At 41.9% G+C, this 19,165-nt stretch overlaps 2 protein-coding genes across 2 annotated transcripts in view; one reads left to right on the forward strand and one right to left on the reverse strand.

Annotated features, from left to right (window-relative positions):
* The window catches only part of GPC3 (glypican 3), a 463,539-nt gene that overhangs the window by 181,674 nt on the left and 262,700 nt on the right, over window positions 1–19,165 (forward strand). The gene's annotated exons all lie outside the window — the stretch shown is intronic.
* On the reverse strand, window positions 16,741–17,489 carry LOC113887194. Its single transcript, XM_027534192.1, has 2 exons — window positions 17,265–17,489; window positions 16,741–17,100 (listed from the first exon to the last, which is right to left on the reverse strand). The coding sequence occupies exons 1-2, from the start codon at window positions 17,403–17,405 to the stop codon at window positions 16,837–16,839; spliced, it is 405 nt and encodes a 134-aa protein (XP_027389993.1). The 5' UTR covers window positions 17,406–17,489; the 3' UTR covers window positions 16,741–16,836.

Raw genomic sequence — 19,165 nt, forward strand, 5'->3', positions numbered from 1 at the left:
TGTCACTATCTTTGAACACATACACACACATACAGATAGACACACACACACACACACACACACACACACACACACACACTCACTCACTCCCCTCTGGATGGTTAATTCATTCACGTGCAATTAAACTTAGAATGCAGACTTCCTGGAGACAAAACATAAAAAACCAAAGCTTAAGAGACCTATTAGTGAAGTTCATCTGAGTGCCTGAGGTATAAAGAGTCTTTACAGCCTTGACAAAATGTATCTGTAAGTGTTCTTTGTTTAACCAAGATGTGCTAATACATGTTGTGTTGTATTTTAGTGTTCTTGACCTTTTAATTAAAATCCCTTGAAATGAAGACTTGAAGAGATAACTGAGATTTAGTTGAAGCTACCCAAGATTAGTATTTCTTAAGGTCATGCCAGTTTTGCTGTCAGTTTTTTAAAAACACAGTAGCTGTTTCTTTCCTTAGAGAAAAAGAAGTGCTTTCTCCTGCATGGTTTTTTAAAATTGTACTAGCCTTTATGTGGATTTACTGGATTCTTAAGCAGAAAGATGCATGCATAAGCACACTTTACCAAGCGTATTTTTATGAAAAATTAGACTTATGAACCTCCATTTTCCAATGTAGAAAGGAAGCAAGCTACAACTCCATTGCTTAGAATACTTTCAATTGAACCTGACAAAAAGTAGAAAATGTATTTCAAAGACCATCTCTGCATGGGCTAGTTAAAGACTGGGACCACCTATCTATCTAATTTCTATGGCTGCTTCAGATGAAAAGCTCTTGGTGGTCACATTTCTCTTTGAATTAAAAGGAACCCCCTCAGTGAACTCTGTTGCCACATTTTTTTTTCTTGTGAGATATTCCTTACAAGAAAGTTTCAGAAGTCATTGATCAATCCTGCTGTTTCTACTAACCTTGATTACTAGTGCTCAGATCTCCTAGTTCATTTACTGGGGAGATTCTTGATTATTCAATTAGTTGCTTGTAAGGGAAGATGTCATACACGAGTAGACTTCAGATGGAAGCAGTGATGGCGTCATTGCAGCTTAGACTATTTGAAATCAGCACATCAGATCAGATCAGATCAGTCGCTCAGTTGTGTCCGACTCTTTGCGACCCCATGAATTGCAGCACGCCAGGCCTCCCTGTCCATCACCGACTCCCAGAGTTCACTCACACGCACGTCCATCGAGTCAGTGATGCCATCCAGCCATCTCATCCTCTGTCGTCCCCTTCTCCTCCTGCCCCCAATCCCTCCCAGCATCAGAGTCTTTTCCAATGAGTCAACTCTTCGCATGAGGTGGCCAAAGTACTGGAGTTTCAGCTTTAGCATCATTCCTTCCAAAGAAATCCCAGGGCTGATCTCCTTCAGAATGGACTGGTTGGATCTCCTTGCAGTCCAAGGGACTCTCAAGAGTCTTCTCCAACACCACAGTTTAAAAGCATCAACTCTTCGGCGCTCAGCCTTCTTCACAGTCCAGCTCATAGATGTGCTTAAACAAAAGGCTTACTTCTCCCATTAATTGGCCGTTTAAGCCTTCCCATAGGGAGAGAAGTAGAGTCCAGTTCAGTTTGGGAATTCTCTCAAACATTGGTGGTCTTTAATGATGCTTTTTAATTTAGTTAAATTCCAAGCCTTCCTAAGTGATCAATGCAAAGAAATAGAGGAAAACAGTAGAATGGGAAAGATTAGAGATCTCTTCAAGAAAATTAGAGATTAGAACATTTCATGCAAAAATGTACACAATAAGACAGAAACAGTATAGACCTAACAGAAGCAGAAGATATTAAGAACAGGTGGCAAGAATACACAGAAGACCTATACAAAAAAGATCTTAATGACCCAAGATAACCATGATGATGTGATCACTCATCTAGAGCCAGACATCCTGAAGTGCAAAGTCAAGTGGGCCTTAGGAAGCATCACTATGAATAAAGCTAGTGGAAGTGATGGAATTCCAGCTGAGATAGTTCAAATCCTAAAAGATGATGCTGTGAAAGTTCTATACTCAATATACCAGCAAATTTGGAAAATTCAGCAGTGGCCACGGGACTGGAAAAGGTCAGTTTTCATTCCAGTCCCAGAGAAAGGCAATGTCAAAGAATGTTCCAACTACCGCACAATTGCACTCATTTCACATGCTTGCAAAGTAATGCTCAAAATTCTCCACATGAACCAAGAACTTCCACATGTACAAGCTGGATTTAGAAAAGTCAGAGGAACCAGAGATCAAATTGCCAAGATCTGTTGCATCACAGATAAAGCAAGAGAATTCCAGAAAAACATCTACTTCTGCTTCACTGACTACACTAAAGCCTTTGACTGTGTGGATCACAACAAACTGTGGAAACTTATTCAAGAGATGGGAATACCAGACCACCTTACCTGCCTCCTGAGCAATCTGTATGCAGGTCAAGAAGCAACAGTTAGAACTGGACATGGAATAATGGACTGGCTCAAAATTGGGAAAGGAGCACGTCAAGGCTGTATACCGTAACCCTACTTATTTAACTTCTAGGCAGAGTACATCATGCAAAATGCCAGGCTGGATGAAGCACAAGCTGGAATCAAGATTGCTGGGAGAAATATCAATAATCTCAGATATGCAGATGACACCACCCTGGAACTTCCTACTGTACATAGCTCCAATGGTTCTTTCTACAATCTTTCCACAATACACTAGAACATTTTTTTTTTTTTTGCTTTTGCTTTTTAAATATGCATCCTACTCTATTATTTGGAAAACCACTCACATGTGCTTTTTTCTTTTGTTTTCTTGTTTAGATAAATGACCACCTAAAGAGATTTCAGGACAAAATGAACCCCCAAAGGCTAGGTTGACAGATACCATAATAACCAGTATCTCAGAGTTCTGCATGCTTGAGTTTTATAATACAGTGGATGAACTCAGATTGAGTGTGGAACCTGGAATTCTTTGCTCAAGTCCCCAGAAATCTAAACACCCTGATGTATTATCTGTAATATCTGGGCTGGTCTATGTATTTATAAAATGTTTTCTGCGTTGAGAAGATGAACATTTCTGTGGAACATTGAGTAAGTTCTTTGGTTCTGGGGAATTCTCAGATGGTGAAGTGAAGTGAAAGTCTCTCAGTTGTGTCCAGCTATTTGTGATCTCATGGACTATACAGTCCATGGAATTCTCCAGGGCAGAATACTGGAGTGGATAGCCGTTCCCTTCACCAGGGGATCGTCCCAACCCAGGGATCGAATCCAAGTCTCCCACATGGCAGGCAGATTCTTTACCAGCTGAGTCACCAGGAAAGCCGTCTCAGATGGTAGAGGTGGTCATTTGAAGCCAAAACAGCCATCTAATCATAGGGCGACATAATTATTTTTACCTATTCCAATTATTGAATTTGACTCTTTTTTTTCTTATTTTGTCTGTTACTTTTTTTGTACAAACTCAATTTCCCCAAGGCAGTCAATCTTTGGGAGGCCAATGAAAGAAGGGATTAGAGGTATCATGGGTCAAAGAAAATGCAAGGTTAGTTGATCAGCTCTGTTCAGAAGGGTGCTGCCAGTTCTGGGTGGCTCCCAGCAAACTGATAAGAGAGCAGAGACCTCTCTGTAAAGTTATTCACGTTCACTTGGGTTGACACACTGACCCATCAGGTCACCCTGGGAAAAGTGGAGCCTATCCTTTTTCCTTTGAGGCTTCCCTGGTGGCTCAGCTGGTAGAGAATCTTCCTGCAATGTGGGAGACCTGGGTTCGATCCCTGGGTGGGATCCCTGGGAAGATCCCCTGGAGAAGGGAATGGCTATCCATTCCAGTATTCTTGCCTGGAGAATCCCATGGACAGAGAAGCCTGGTGGGCTATAGTCCATGGGGTCAAAAAGAATTGGACACAACTGAAGTGACTTAGCTCTCATGCATGCACAATCATACGGAGCCCTGTGCTTAGGGCATAGCACTTGGTTAAATGTTGTCCACTTGCAATTCTCAATTTTTTAAACAAAAAGATGCCCTGGATTTTTGTTTGCACTATTGTGGTTTAGTCACTAAGTCGTGTCCAACTCTTGAGACCCATTGGGCTGTAGCCCGCCAGACTACTCTGTCCATGGCATTTTCCAGGCAAGACTGGAGTGGGTTGCCATTTCCTTCTCCAGGAGATCTTCCCAACCCAGGGATCAAGCCCAGGTCTCCTATGCTGCAGGTGGTCTCCTGCATTGCACGCAGATTTTTTTTTTTTACTGACTGAGCCACCGGGGAAGCCTTGTTTGCACTGGGACCCACAAATTATGAATACTGATCTGCTTGTTGATGAAGGCAATGGCCCACCCACACTCCAGTGTTCTTGCCTGGAGAATCCCAGGGACGGGGGAGCCTGGTGGGCTGCCGTCTATAGGGTTGCACAGAGTCGGACACGACTGAAGTGACTTAGCAGTAGCAGCAGCAGATCTGCTTGTACCATGTCCTGCTTTAACAAGTGTTGGCCTGAGATGAAATAAAAACATCCACCACCCTTTTTTGCACACTTTCATCTTCTATATGCCACCCCAGCTCTGTCCCAGTGAAGGAAGCACCAGATTATACTAATTTCTACCTAAGTTTAGAGGACCTAATGGCTCTCACTTCCAAGGACAATTTTCTTTCTAAAAGAAGGTAGCAGACAAAGGGTAGTGTTCAAAGGAATGCATTTTTAGGTCATTTTTTGTTTGTTTTTGGCCTTTTAAAAAAATATAAAGTGTTTATTGGGACTTCCCTGGTGGTCTAGTGATTAGCACTCTGCGCTTCCACTCTAAGGGGTTTAGGTTTGATCCCTGATCAGGGAACTAAGATCCCACATGCCTAACACTAATCCTAAGATCCCACATGCCATTCGGTCAAAAAAAGTGTGTGTGTATATATATTTATATGTGTGTGTATAATATAAATATGTTTAGTTAGGGCAAAAACAGGAACAACAGCAACAGTTGAACTTAGCTGTTTACAAAACTCATTATTGCAGATTGTTCCACGTACAAAGCGCAGGCAGTGTGATAGTGTTGGTGTTCTATTCAGGAGAGGTAAATAAACAAGCTGGATGGCTCAGAGAAGTTCCTGAAAATAAGCACGTTCATCCTGTCCCATGGGGTTCAAATGCCTGTCCTCGATATCTAAGAGCCTTGGTACTGGCTGTTGGAGGACTGAGCCCTACTCCTTCTTCTCTTGCCAGCATCAATGGGCCAGCAGATCTGAAGACACATAGACCAGGATCTCCTCTCTTGTGAACACCATCATTGCACCATCTGTCTGACCAGCACCTCTTTTAATTATTAGCAATCTGATCTTTCAGTGAAGGAAAGCCGGTTTGCTCTGTTATTTTTGCCAGTTAAATATAAAATGAAGTGTACCACCTTAATGTGTTACTGAGCTCCAGCTGAATTTGAAGTTGACCTTTCTTCACCTGTGCTAAAGAGGCATTATAAAAATTTCTTGATGTTTTGACAAACTTAGTCTATTGAGAAAAGATTTGTAAACATGAGATATCAGGAAATTTCTTACAATTTTTTTTCAAGGAGTAGGAATTTTTTTCTTAATAACATTGAGAGGTTTGAGAGAAGACAAGAAGAACAGAACTAAGATCTAACAATTATTTATGTAAATTTTAGATGCAAAATCTAAGAAACTTGTCCCTAAGCCTTTAAAGAAACTCGGGAACATGGGGGTGGTGATCAGAGAAAATTTCAGAAGCTTAGCTTTATGAGGATAACATCAGTTCAAGTAAACATGGAAGTAAATGATAAATATGGTCGAGGTCTACTGATTCAGCTCTCTCTAGGCTTTCTACTGGTGAAGGCAACGGCACCCCACTCTAGTACTCTTGCCTGGAAAATCCCATGGACGGAGGAGCCTGGTAGGCTGCAGTCCATGGGGTCGCTAGGAGTCGGACACGACTGAGCGACTTCACTTTCACTTTTCACTTTCATGCATTGGAGAAGGAAATGGCAACCCACTCCAGTGTTCTTGCCTAGAGAATCCCAGGGATGGGGGAGCCTGGTGGGCTGCTGTCTATGGGGTCGCACAGAGTCGGACACGACTGAAGCGACTTAATAGCAGCAGCAGCAGCAGGCTTTCTGTATGCTGCGCCTTGTGTTCAGTTCTATGGAATAAAGATGAATATAGTAAGGTCTTTGTTCTTGAGTGCAGAGTCTAGGAAGGGAGATAGACCTGTGCCCAATTGGGAGATCTGATTTCAGCTGAGCCCATCTGACTCTAGTTAAGAACATGGATTTTTAATCCTTGGCTCTAAGGCCAGAACCATAAGGAGCAGCAGCAAGGGAATCCAGAAGAACTAGAGTTCTAGCCAGGAAATCAAGACAAGAACTGAGTCAGGCAAGATAGAGTGTCAAGGACAGGCGCAGGATTCCCGGAACTGACCGAGGCATATAAATCTCATTGAGTTACTAAAGGCTCCCTTACTGCAACTGGAGTAAAATGTCAGAGCAGGACTAGAAGCCCAGGGAGACTTGATGCTGAGCCTTGGGCTTTCTACGAGCTTCCCTGGTTTCAGAGATTATCCTGAGACAAGGTAGGACTGGGCTTGTCTGTGGTCACTCACAAGTAGTAGTGATGAGATTTAGTTAGGTTAACTGTGAGGGCAAAGCAGACAGCGTTATGGTTTCTTGAACAAAAAAAGAAAAAGTTATCTCTGACAGTTTATAAATTGTACCACTTAAGCTTTGGGTCATTTGAAAAAAAAAGTGTCCTCAGAAATCCTAATTTGACTGGTGGCTACTCAAGTAATTGAAGCAGTGGATATTAGAGAAACCTCATCTAAATAAGCACTGAACTGATCTATAGGAATAGAGAATGTTCCAGAATTTAAGTAGGCTTCCTTCTAAGTAGTTTCTGTTTTGAATCTTAGATAAGGTATAGCCAGTTCCTAATTATCATGTTTTCACTGAAAACCATTTGTTTCCTCCCAGTGCACCCCTTTCTTGGTATTACTATGGCAAATGTCTAACTTGTCAGTACATTTGTCTTCAGGCACATTTAAGGATTTGTCATATATGGTGGAAAGTGCTATTTTAAAACTCATACTTAAAAAACTATCAGCTTAGGGTTGATTTTGTGCTTATACTTTAGCATTCAGAAATGAGTTTCTTGATCGTGTTGAAATGTTTCACATTGCCTTCTAAGTTAAAAGTAAAAATATAAATTACTGAAATATTAAACTATTAGGAAATGGCTCTAGTCTATGTCCCTGAGGACTTTGGCTCCATGGAATGTACTTAACCCCATGTACAATATAGATGATAATTGTTTATTTGAGATCCTTATGAGAGGGTTGACCCACCATTTTTCATATCATAGCAGCACAAGAAGTAGAATAGTATTCTAGCACATAATGTGTTTTTCAAAAGCTTCAAGATAATTTATATTACTTGTAATATAACCTTTTTAAAACAGATTTTTAGGTCCATAAGTATTTAGATACATAAGCAAGATAGTAAAGTTGTTTTACTGTTTTTTTCTTTTTGAAGATTTGAATGAAAAATTACATTTCACTGGATAGTTTTCATGACAATCTATCTTATCGGACCAAAGCCAGGTTGTTCAGAATAGAAGCTGGAAATTTTCTCTTGTCTCACCCCACCTTGACCAGGCATTGCAACATGAATTTGGAATTGGGACCATGTGTGACCCTTATCCATTTATTTAATATTTAATCCTAGCAAAGCATAAGCAGACTCTCTTCCTTTGTAGTTTTTCATGGCTATGACCACTTTATGTGAATTACCACAAGGGGAGAACATGGTTCCTGACAGGCAGATAAAGGATAGTGTTTCTGAAGGACATTTTTCCTGAGGAATAGAACAACTTTTTGAATGTTCCTTGCTTCTTTTGATTATATCAGTTGTTTTCTGGTTGGAATAATCATATCTGTCTTAACTACTAAGGTTTTAAAAACATTCTATGATCCACACATTAGCTTATTTTCAGTTGGCAGATTTTAGGCTGAAGGCAGTGTTCTGTTGACTCTTGAAACAGAGCTGGATTCAGGTAGATAGTTATCGAATGCCCCTTTGTGTGTCAGGCTCTGAGGTAAATACTGAGACACAAAGATGAGAGAGACAGAGCCCCTAGCCTCTCAGGGTTCACAGTCCAATGGGGTAGACTAAGAGATAAATAGTTTCCGTGTATCGTGATATACTCAGATGGAGGTATGCAAAAATGTGCGACTGGAGCAAGTACGAAGATATTGTTTCTGCCTCTTAGAACTTGTTTGCCTACTTGCTAGTCACCAAATTTTTACATATTCCTTAAACTAGACTAGGAAGCCAGTGGCATCTTCTGCTGCTTAGTAGCCAACCTTCTGTCCTATGGAAGGACATTTACAGTGGATATGCTTTTGCGCTCGGATATATTTAGGCTCCGAGATACCTGAGGCCACTGTCGAGACAGGTTTCCAACCCCAATTCAGGGTAGTTGGTTTTGGCCTTTTCCACAAGGTTGAGAAGGAACAGACAATAAGTGGAAGCAGGAGGAGGGGAAAAAATGGGGAAAGCTGGAGAAATACTGGGAGGAAGGAGTAGAAAAAATAAGGCAGCAGGAATGGTACACTCCTCCTGTCTCTCAAACCTAGGTGCCTTCAAGGCTAGAAAGGTTACTGACCCGGGTGTAGACTCTGTGTATTTTCGGTAAGCTATATTTAGCTGTCTGCTCCTCCAGCTCCTTCTTCGTAACTTTCACACAAAGGAGGCCTCCTTTGTGCTTAGGGACATTCTCAAGCACTTAGGTTTTTTCCCTGGAATTCACAGGCCCTGCTCTGTTCTGTGTTTTATTGCTTTCAGCTTACTTCCTGTTCTTTTGATTAAAAACTAAAGCCTCTGTAGAAATGATAAGAAGTTTAAAAATGGAGCAGACACCAAGCAGTGCTTACTGGTGTCCACGCCCTGTCCAGGTGCCGTGAATCTAGGGCAGCTGGGGTAAAAACGCTAAGTGGAACCAGCTTTCTGCACATATCTTGTGCATAGGAAAAAGGAGTGCTTTTGAAAAGGCTTTGCTTTTTTGAATTTTCTGTGGAGTTATTTATGTAAGTTTAGAGCTGTTTATTTTTTTTCTTTCATTCTGCTGTGTCGTATGTAGATGGAGGGGAAGTCTGCTATGTTAGCTTGGTTTAAATGATGCTAAAGGGGATACGTTTGCTGACACTATCAGGGGGCCGTCTGAAAATGATCACCTCCGACAGTCCAAGATGGACCAGCTCTTTCTTTTTACCTCCTGAGGGTTGAAACACTCTCAACTTTATTAATAGGAATTTGTAGGGACAAGCCTGCTAAGCTTATCTAGTTCCAAATGAATACCTTAATTCATCAAACGCTTACAGCGAGGCTCTGCAGGTTTATAGAAGAAACACCATACAGAAGCCTCTCAGAGGTCCCAGGCAGTGATGTAGTTCTGAAGCTAGAGATTATTGGTTTGCCACACAAATATATAGAGGTTGTTAGTATTTTGAGCAGACTGCAGTTGGTGGCCTGAGGGGTTGTGTGTGACACTGGAGTCCATAAAAGGATGTACCCAGGGAGTAGAATTTGGATATTGTGGGTTTGGTGAATTAGGGGGAAAATATGAAGAAAATCTGTTTAGGCGTAAGACTTGGACTATATTTACTAAGAGCATCAAACCTGTTATTTCACAGGAAGGAATGGTTAAAATTAAATATGTATATTATAGGTGCTAAGAATTCAAAACCAATAGAATATGACATCACAATCGAAATTCACATATTGAATGGTTTTCGATTTTCATTAAGGCCTTAAATTTCATAATAGAAATTATGTACATATGCCCATACGTATTAACTGTAATAAGGTTTTCTTTATATATATTTTCATACATACCTTTAATATTGTAGCCGAGTGCTCAATTTTTGGATTTAATTATACTCTTTAAAAAAAGAAGCCCCAGTTTATAATGGGTACAGTATTTTAATTAAAGTGCACTTTTAGCAAGTCACAATGATAAATTTCTTGGAGAGGCAAATAATCAGCTTGTAATGTCAGCTTACTTTGATGCCAGGAGTTGGCTTTTTTTCTGGGTGAGGGGGAACTCGGGATGAGTGTAAACCAAAAGATTATCATTATCATTTTATTACATTACTCTAATTAAAGAGAACACATCAAAAAGAAGATTGCATTTGGCAGCCCTTTACATAATGGGCTTTTGTTACAAGGAAACGTGGCTCCCTCTCCTAGTGTGTATAGAGCAACCCGGGACGCTTCTGGCAGCTGGCCATGGAGTCCGTCCTGGCTTTGGCAAGAACAGATGGTTTTGGGGTCTGTTGTTCACGTTTGAGTTCCATGTTACCAATTTTGAATGAAGTCTTTACTGAACCCTTTGTCCTGCAGTCTACAGCTCCTCACGTCAGGGGGCAGTTAGGCGCCGTTCCTGACATGCCAATTGAACGCCGGAGTCCTGCCATTTCTTCTGAACTTGGATTCTCCCTGCCTCTGGCCCTCTGCTGGATGAAAGCAGCAAGTGTGGGTCTACTGCCCCCCGGTGTCCAGCTCGGAGAGATGCCGGACAGCCCTGCTCTGAGCTCTAGGAACCCAGGGGAGACAAATGCCTGAGCTGTCTCTCTGGCTCTTGGGAGCAGATGTGGAGGTGCCTGCTTGACTACCAAATTCTTATCAGGACATGCAGATGCCATGGTCTGTAGACTTTCTACTTTGAGAAGGACCTTGCATTCATCCATTTCACTCCTTTAATTGTCCCACTCTATACACATTTATTGAGCATCTACTATGCTTTTAATTTTTAATTCAACAGATACTTTTGGCACCTACTGTGTGATAGGCACTGTGCCCTGAAGCTAGGGCTCTAGCTGTGGAAGGGAGGCAGTGATAAAGAAAAATCTCTGCCTTAATAGAACTCAAATTCTATTGGCAGGTGAGGAGGTGGAGGGCAAGGAGACAGCAAACAAGGAAATGTGTAAATAAGGCAATTGAAAATTTGTGCCAAGTGCTATTATGGTGTAAAGGTAAGGCAGACTCAAGTAAAAGAGTGAGGTAGGTGGTGATGAGATGTCAGAAAAGCCTTTCCAATGAAGTAGTATTTGAAAGGAGAGCTGAATGAAGTGTGAGAACACACCATTGTGAGGGTGCTAGGGAATGGAGGCCAGAGAGGGGAAGAGACTAGCCTAAAGACACAGCTTTTTCCACAGCAGAAGTATGACTAGAATACATGTGTTCCCTGACTCCAAAGCAATGATCTTATCTCTGTGCTGCATCCAGATAAAATAAGTGGGGAAAATCGTTACTGAGCTTCTATATATTGAGAGGACACCTGGCTTATAAGGAGAGACACAAACATGAGTTAAAGTTAAGAGAGAGGCTAAATCTCTAAGTGTGTGTGTCTGGCAGGTATCCTTGGCATAGAAAAGCGTGCAGTTACCTGCATGAATGGCAGTCTTGCTGCTCAAATATCTCGTTGTAATCCTGTGGTGCCTGAGAGTAGCCTGGTGAGTGCTAGGTGGCCTGTGTGTCTTAGAGGAAGGGCTTCCAGGGTAGATACAACACTAGTTCGTTTGCTGTCTCTCCCGCCACCTCCTAACCATCCCCTCCCCCCAGCAGAATGGCTGCTCCTTGTATTCTCCTCGAGTGCTTGTTGGAAGAGAGGGGCTGTCTCTGCTTGCTTTAAAAGGCGCCAAGTCAGGAGAACTCTGTAGAGGATAAGTCTCTATTATTCACAAAATGGTGGGGGTGATGCTCAAAGGTCATCAGATTCAGAGAAAGGGTCAAAGCACTAATGAAGTGGAACCCTCATCCACATGGCAGTCTAGTCACTTAGGATGGACGGAGGAGACACTGCCTTTGTTGAGAGCCTGCCCTATGTGCACTTTCTGGCATAACCTTGGCCCTTCCTGCTTTTTACGACTTAACTCCCACTCCTTTCATGGGGTTATCCGTACTGTGTGTTTTGACTTGGGATCTTTCTTTAGAAGAAACAGCCTCCTGTTCTCATTTCTTTTTACATAACGATTCAAAGATTGGAAGGGAGTATTTCCTAGTTGACCTTTAAAGTTTGGTTTTCATCTCTTTAAAATCTATTATCATATGTAGCTATGATGTCATATCTGACAGCCTAATTGTGGACATGCCTTTGAACATACCAATAGGCATGTAGTATAAGGGTGTAGCAAGTGACCAGCTTAACCTTTATTTACCTATGCTTTTTCTGCTGCCAAAGGGAATTTTTTTTTTAAGTGAGCATTTTTGGAGTAAAGATATTTCTAGCAGAAAACATGTCCTTTTGAAAGATAAGCATGTTTCATCTCCTATAATAACATAGCCTTTTATGTCCCCCACCTCCAACTTGGAGAATGACACATGAAAGTTAAAGAAGAAGAGTTTGAAATGAAATGTGATGAATATAATTGGAGGTCGCTTTTAGAATGGTCAGTTCAGTTCAGTCACTCAGTCGTGTCCGACTCTTTGCGACCCCGTGAATCGCAGCACGCCAGGCCTCCCTGTCCATCACCAACTCCTGGAGTTCACTCAAACTCACGTCCATCGAGTCAGTGATGCCATCCAGCCATCCCATCCTCTGTCATCCCCTTCTCCTCCTGCCCCCAATCCCTCCCAGCATCAGAGTCTTTTCCAATGAGTCAACTCTTCGCATGAGGTGGCCAAAGTACTGGAGTTTCAGCTTTAGCATCATTCCTTTCAAAGAACACCCAGGACTGATCTCTTTCAGAATGGACCGGTTGGATCTCCTTGCAGTCCATGGGACTCTCAATAGTCTTCTCCAACACCACAGTTCAAGAGCATCAATTCTTTGGCGCTCAGTTTTCTTCACAGTCCAACTCTCACACCTATACACGACCACTGGAAAAACCATGGCCTTGACTAGACGGACCTTTGTTGGCAAAGTAATGTCCCTGCTTTTGAGTATGCTATCTAGGTTGGTCATAAATTTCCTTCCAAGGAGTAAGCGTCTTTTAATTTCATGGCTGCAATCACCATCTGCAGTGATTTTGGAGCCCCCCAAAATAAAGTCTGCCACTGTTTCCACTGTTTCCCCATCTATTTCCCATGAAGTGATGGGACCAGATGGCATGATCTTCGTTTTCTGAATATTGAGCTTTAAGCCTACTTTTTCACTCTCCTCTTTCACTTTCATCAAGAGGCTTTTGAGTTCCTCTTCACTTTCTGCCATAAGGGTGGTGTCATCTGCATATCTGAGGATATTGATATTTCTCCCAGCAATCTTGATTCCAGCTTGTGCGTCTTCCAGCCCAGCATTTCTCGTGATGTACTCTGCATATAAGTTAAATAAGCATAAGCAGGGTGACAATACACAGCCTTGACGTACTCCTTTTCCTATTTGGAACCAGTCTGTTTCTCCATTGCTGCCCTGTAAATGAATTCTTCAGTACCATTTTTCTAGTTTCTGTATATATGCGTTAAAATATGATATTTCTCTTTCTCTTTCTGACTTACTTCACTCTATATAATAGGTTCTAGGTTCATCCACCACGTTAGAACTGACTCAAATGCGTTCCTTCTTATGGCTGTGTAATATTTCACCATGTATATGTCCACAACTTCTTCATGCATTCTTCTGTCAGTGGACATCTAGGTTGCTTCCATGTTCTAGCTGTTGTAAATAGTGCTGCAGTGAACAATGGGATACATGTGTCCCTTTCGATTTTGATTTCTTCAGGGTATATGCCTAGGAGTAGGATTGCTGGGTCATGTGGTGCTTTTATTCCTAGTTTCTTAAGGAATCTCCATACCGTCTTCCATAGTGGCTGTTATCAATTTTCATTCCGACCAACAGTGCAGGAGCTTTCCCTTTTCTCCACACCCTCTCCAGCATTTATTGTTTGCAGACTTTGAGGATGGCCATTGTGACTGGTATGAGGTGATATCTCATTGTGGCTTTGACTTGCATTTCTCTAATAATGAGCGATGTTGAGCATCTTTTCAGGTGTTTGTTGGTCATCTGTATGTCTTCTGTCGAGAAATGTCTGTTTAGGTCTTTTTCTCACTTTTTGATTGGGTTGTTTGTTTTCCTGATATTGAGTTATATGAGCTGCTTGTATATTTTGGAAATTAATCCTTTGTCAGTTGTTTCATTTGCTGTCATTTTCTCCCATTCTGAGGACTGTCTTTTCATCTTGCTTATCGTTTCCTTTGCTGTGCAAAAGATGCTAAGTTTAATCAGGTCCCACTGGTTTGCTTTGATTTTTGTTTCCATTACTCTAGGAAATGGGACATAGAGGATCTTGCTTTGATTTATGTCAACAAGTGTTCTGCCTATGTTCTCTTCTAAGAGTTTTATAGTTTCTGGTCTTACAGTTAGGTCTCTAATCCATTTTGAGTTTATCTTTGTGTATGGTGTTAGGAAGTGTTCTAATTTCATTCTTTTGCATGTAGCTGTCCAGTTTTCCCAGCACCACTTATTGAAGAGGCTATCTTTTCCCCATTGTATATTCTTGCCTCCTTTGTCAAAAATAAGGTACCTGTAGGTGCATGGATTTATTTCTGGGCTTTCTATCTTGTTCCCTTGGTCTATATTTGTTTTTTTTTTTTTTTTTTTTGTGCCAGTACCATTCTGTCTTGATGACTGTACCTTTGTAGTATTATCTGAAGTCAGGAAGGTTGGTTCCTCCAGCTCCCTTGTTCTTTTTTAAGACTGCTTTGGCTATCTGGAGTCTTTTGTGTTTCCATATGAACTGTGAAAATTTTTGTTGTAGTTCTGTGAAAAATGCCATTGGTCATTTGATAGGTATTGCACTGAGTGTGTGGATTACATTTGGTAGTATAATCGTTTTCACAATATTGATTCTTCCATCCCAGGAACATGGAATATCTCTCCATCTGTTTCTGTTTGGTTTCTTTCATTAGTGTCTTATAATTTTCTGTGTACAGTTCTTTCATCTCCTTAGGTAAGTTTATTCCTATATACTTAATTCTTTTCATTGCAGTGGTGAATGGGATTGATTCCTTAATTGCTCTCTCTGATTTTTCATTGTTAGTATATGGAAATGCAAGTGATTTCTGTGTATTGATTTTGTATCCTGCAACTTTGCTAAATTCACTGATTAGCTCCAGTAATTTTCTGATAGTATCTTTAGGGTGTTTTATGTACAGTATCATGTCATCTGCAAACAGTGAGAACTTTACTTCTTCTTTTCTGATCTGGATTCCTTTTATTTCTGTTTCTTCGCTGATTGCTGTCACTAGGACTTCCAGAACTATGTTGAATAGTAGTGGTGAAAGTGGACGCCCTTGTCTTGTTCCTGATCTTAGTGGGAATGCTTTCAGTTTTTCACCATTGAGACTAATGTTTGCTGTAGGCCAATCATATATGGCCTTTACTATGTTGAGGTAGGTTCCTTCTATGTCCATTTTTTGAAGAGTTTTAATCATAAATAGGTGCTGAATTTTGTCAAAGGCTTTTTCTGCATCAATTGAGATTATCATATGGTTTTTATCTTTCAATATGTTACTATGGTGTATCACATTGATTGATTTCCATATATTGAATCCTTGCATCCCTGGATTAAACCCAACTTGATCGTGGTGTATGAGCTTTTTGATGTGTTGCCGTCCAGCATTTACCAAAAAGTTTTCAGGAGCTTAACTGAAGTGGTGGGATAGTGTAGTTTGTGTGTCATAGGAATCTCCTCAAAGGATGATGTCATCAGTGTGAGGTCCTAATTGTGTCCTAGAAAAAGTTAGAGCTGGTGAAAATGTTGCCTTCAAAGACTGTGTGAGATGGCAGGTGTGGACACTGGCCCCACTGAGTAGACAGGTGACGGTGTATCGTTTCCCTTTGAAGGTGAAGGTTCAGTGTAGCCGAGAAGTTGTTGAGATAGGCAGTGAAAACAGCATGCTAGCCAAATGTTTTGCTATGACTGAAAAGTATTTGCCAGTTATTTGTTGGAAGCAGTATTATCAACAAAATACATGGAGCCCTAGTGAGTGGGGCCATGACACCAAGGGTACAAGTTCACACTGAGGCCCTGTTCTTGCTTTACAGCTTTAAGATCAAGTAAAATTTGTTAAGTGCAGCAGAAGTTGGGATAATCACACCTTGCTCAGTAGGTTTCCTATAACAGGTTTCAATTTGTGAAGACCCTGCTTTCATTGAGATTGAATCTTTTAAAAAACAACTGAGGTGAAAAGTGTGATTGCATCTAAGGGAAAAGGGCCATAGGGTCTCATATTTTAAAGGTGAGTATAGGGGCAAGGGCTGAATTTTATTACTCATTGAGTTAGATTCTCCACGTGCACTAGAGGCTACTTGGGGTAATGGAGGTTTTGGCACTGGGAAATGTAGGCAAGGCAGTAATTCCAGTGGTTAAGGTTAGGCATATCTGTTTCTATGTCACGTTCCTTTACTCCCTGGTTGTTTGTAGTAGCTTGCCCAAATGTGGGCCAGAAGAGGAACAGAAATTGATGAGGGGCAAAAACTCAATTGTCACACCTGAAAAGTGGGATCTGATTATTGCACAGAGCCACCACCCCTACATCACCCCTCTCCCTAGATGGGACCTCTGAAACACACAGAAACACCAAGTCCTTTTCCTTCTCACCAGTGGGATGAAGAGTTCAGGAAGCAATCTTCAGTCTGCAGTTCTCAGTCTTCACCCAGTCCTCAGTCCCAGTGTCTGGGTAAGTATGGACTGGCTGGTCTGGGCCCTAGACTGAAAGGACGCCTCCTCCCTCCCTCCTCACACACCGGACCCTTCCCTTTCTCCCCTCTCCATCATCAAAAAAACACGCACACACATCTTTTTACTGCTTGTTGATACTTTAATCGTCAACATCTGAATACTTTGATCTGTCCAGAGGGGACCATCGTTGTATGTTTGATGTCTGCACAAACGACTATTCTGCCTTTGCTTTTCCTGGAGTTACAGCAGATGGCTCAGCATCTTGGGCTCCAGGTGGGCACAGGGGCTTACTTGCAGAATCGTCAGAAGTGTTGGAAGAATCCTCTGGGGTTTCTTCATCCGCCATTGGCCCACTTTCAGTCTTCTTTTTATTCTGCGGGTGGTGGTAGAAGACTGGATTCGCCGACTTCTTCCCTTTCTTTTTCCGGCCCGGATTCCGCTGAAGGGTTGATTTTACCTTCCTCGTGGGCTTTCGTATCTGGTAAGAAAACAGAGTCATCCAGAAAGACATTAGTGGAGGAGGATGGGAAGAACTTTGAGAGAACGGGTGTGCATTGAGGAGGGGTTTGTGCCAGGCAAGCTGCGGCAGGGCGAGTCTTGGGTGGGGGATGAAGAGGAAGAACATGAGTAGGGTAATCTGACCTTCTGACTGTCCAAGCCATCGGACTGATCAGTGTTCTTTCTCTTCCTTTCGTTAGCACTTGAAGCTTGTTGCTGCAGATTGAAAGCGTCTATCTCGATTTCTGTTTCCTCCTCCTTCACTTCCTTAATTAGGTCTGCCATGTTGTAGCAACGGTGGCCTCCACCAAGGCGCCTGGCGTCTCTATATATACCGTCGCAGGACAATGATGAGCCACAACTGTCCGTTTGATTGGTCAGCAAGAAATTTCTCCAGCCAATGGTAGCCCTGACACTGCTGACATCACAAAGCGCCAGTTGGGAACATCCATGGGGGCGGGGAGGGTGCAAAGGAGTCCAAGTGCTCTGGTTTGAGAAAAGAAGTGCTTTCGCAACAACCATTAAAGAGCCTTCCCAATTTGACTTTCCGGAAAACATTTCCTCATCTTGTCCAGTTCAGTTCTTGTGGTGTAGAAGTTAGGGAGCCAGTGTTCCTTCCAAACCATTTCTCATGGCCACCCCCATTCAGTGTTTAATTCTGTCATCTTCCGGATCTCATTACCTAGTATTTGGTGTGGTTTTTTTTTTAAACAGTTTACTTTAGAGGTTTTAGATTTGCACGATAATTGTGAAGAGTGTTTTCATATACTCCACAACCAATTCTCTTGTTTACCATTGTACATTAGTATTGAACATTTGTTCAAATTAGTGAACCCACAGTGAAAGAGTATTATGAACTAAAGTCTGGACATTATCAGATTTCTTTCAGTACAGTTCAGTTCAGTCGCTCAGTTGTGTCCGACTCTTTGCGACCCCATGAACAGCACGCCAAGCCTCCCTGTCCATCACCAACTCCGGGAGTTTACCCAAACCTATATCCATTGAGTCGGTGATTCCATCCAACCATCTCATCCACTGTTGTCCCCTTCTCCTCCTGCCCTCAAACTTTCCCAGCATCAGGGTCTTTCCAAATGAGTCATCTCTTTGCATCAGGTGGCGAAAGTATTGGAGTTTCAGCTTCAACATCAGTCCTTCAAATGAACACCCAGGACTGATCTCCTTTAGAATGGACTGGTTGGATCTCCTTGCAGTCCAAGGGACTCTCAAGAGTCTTCTCCAACACCACAGTTCAAAAGCATCAATTCTTCGGCGCTCAGCCTTCTTCACAGTCCAACTCTCACATCCATAATGGTCAGTGTGAGTGTAATCAATCTCCTGAGGAAATGATCGGCCCCTCTTCCCAGGGAGAGATGCTTCTTGTGGCTGGTAGGAGAGGAACAGGTTCTTTCTTTGCCTCTGACGCTTGCTAAAATCCAGGACTTCTTTGCTGCACATACCTCTTTCTTGGGGCTTTATCATTCATTTTCATTCTCTCTCCCCCTCTTCCTTCTTTTTCTCTCTCATAAATCAGCTGGTGTGTGTGTGTGTGTGTGTATGGCTGATCCCCACGTTCTCTATGTAATCCAGCCAGTTGACTCCTAATTTATCAGTTAATTACTAATACTGCACTGATTACCCTAGACTTCTCCCAGTCCCGTCTGGGGAGGAATCTGCCCTCATTGACCTCATTTCATTGTATCTCTTGCATCAGCATTGTTTTGGAAATAAGTAATTGCCTTGGGGAGCTTAAATAAAAGCCATAGTTAAGCAGGAGTTCCCCCAAGCTTTTAGCTGACTGAGAATATTTCCCTTTGGGAAATTCTTCCAAGTGCGCTCTGGTCTCATTTACAACTTTATTTGGTAAAGTTGACGAATAGCAAAATGATCCATTTGTGTTTTTTCAAATGATAATAGCTTGTATTTGCAGGGTCCTTTAAAAGCATTTCTGTATTTGTTTCATTTTTCTCCTGTAACAACCCTGTGAAGGATATAGCATCATCCTGTTTGATGGTGAGGCAGCAAGGTGTAGTTGAAAGCCTTTCAGA

This window comes from Bos indicus x Bos taurus, chromosome X (assembly GCF_003369695.1).
Source record: "Bos indicus x Bos taurus breed Angus x Brahman F1 hybrid chromosome X, Bos_hybrid_MaternalHap_v2.0, whole genome shotgun sequence".
NCBI lineage: Eukaryota > Metazoa > Chordata > Mammalia > Artiodactyla > Bovidae > Bos > Bos indicus x Bos taurus.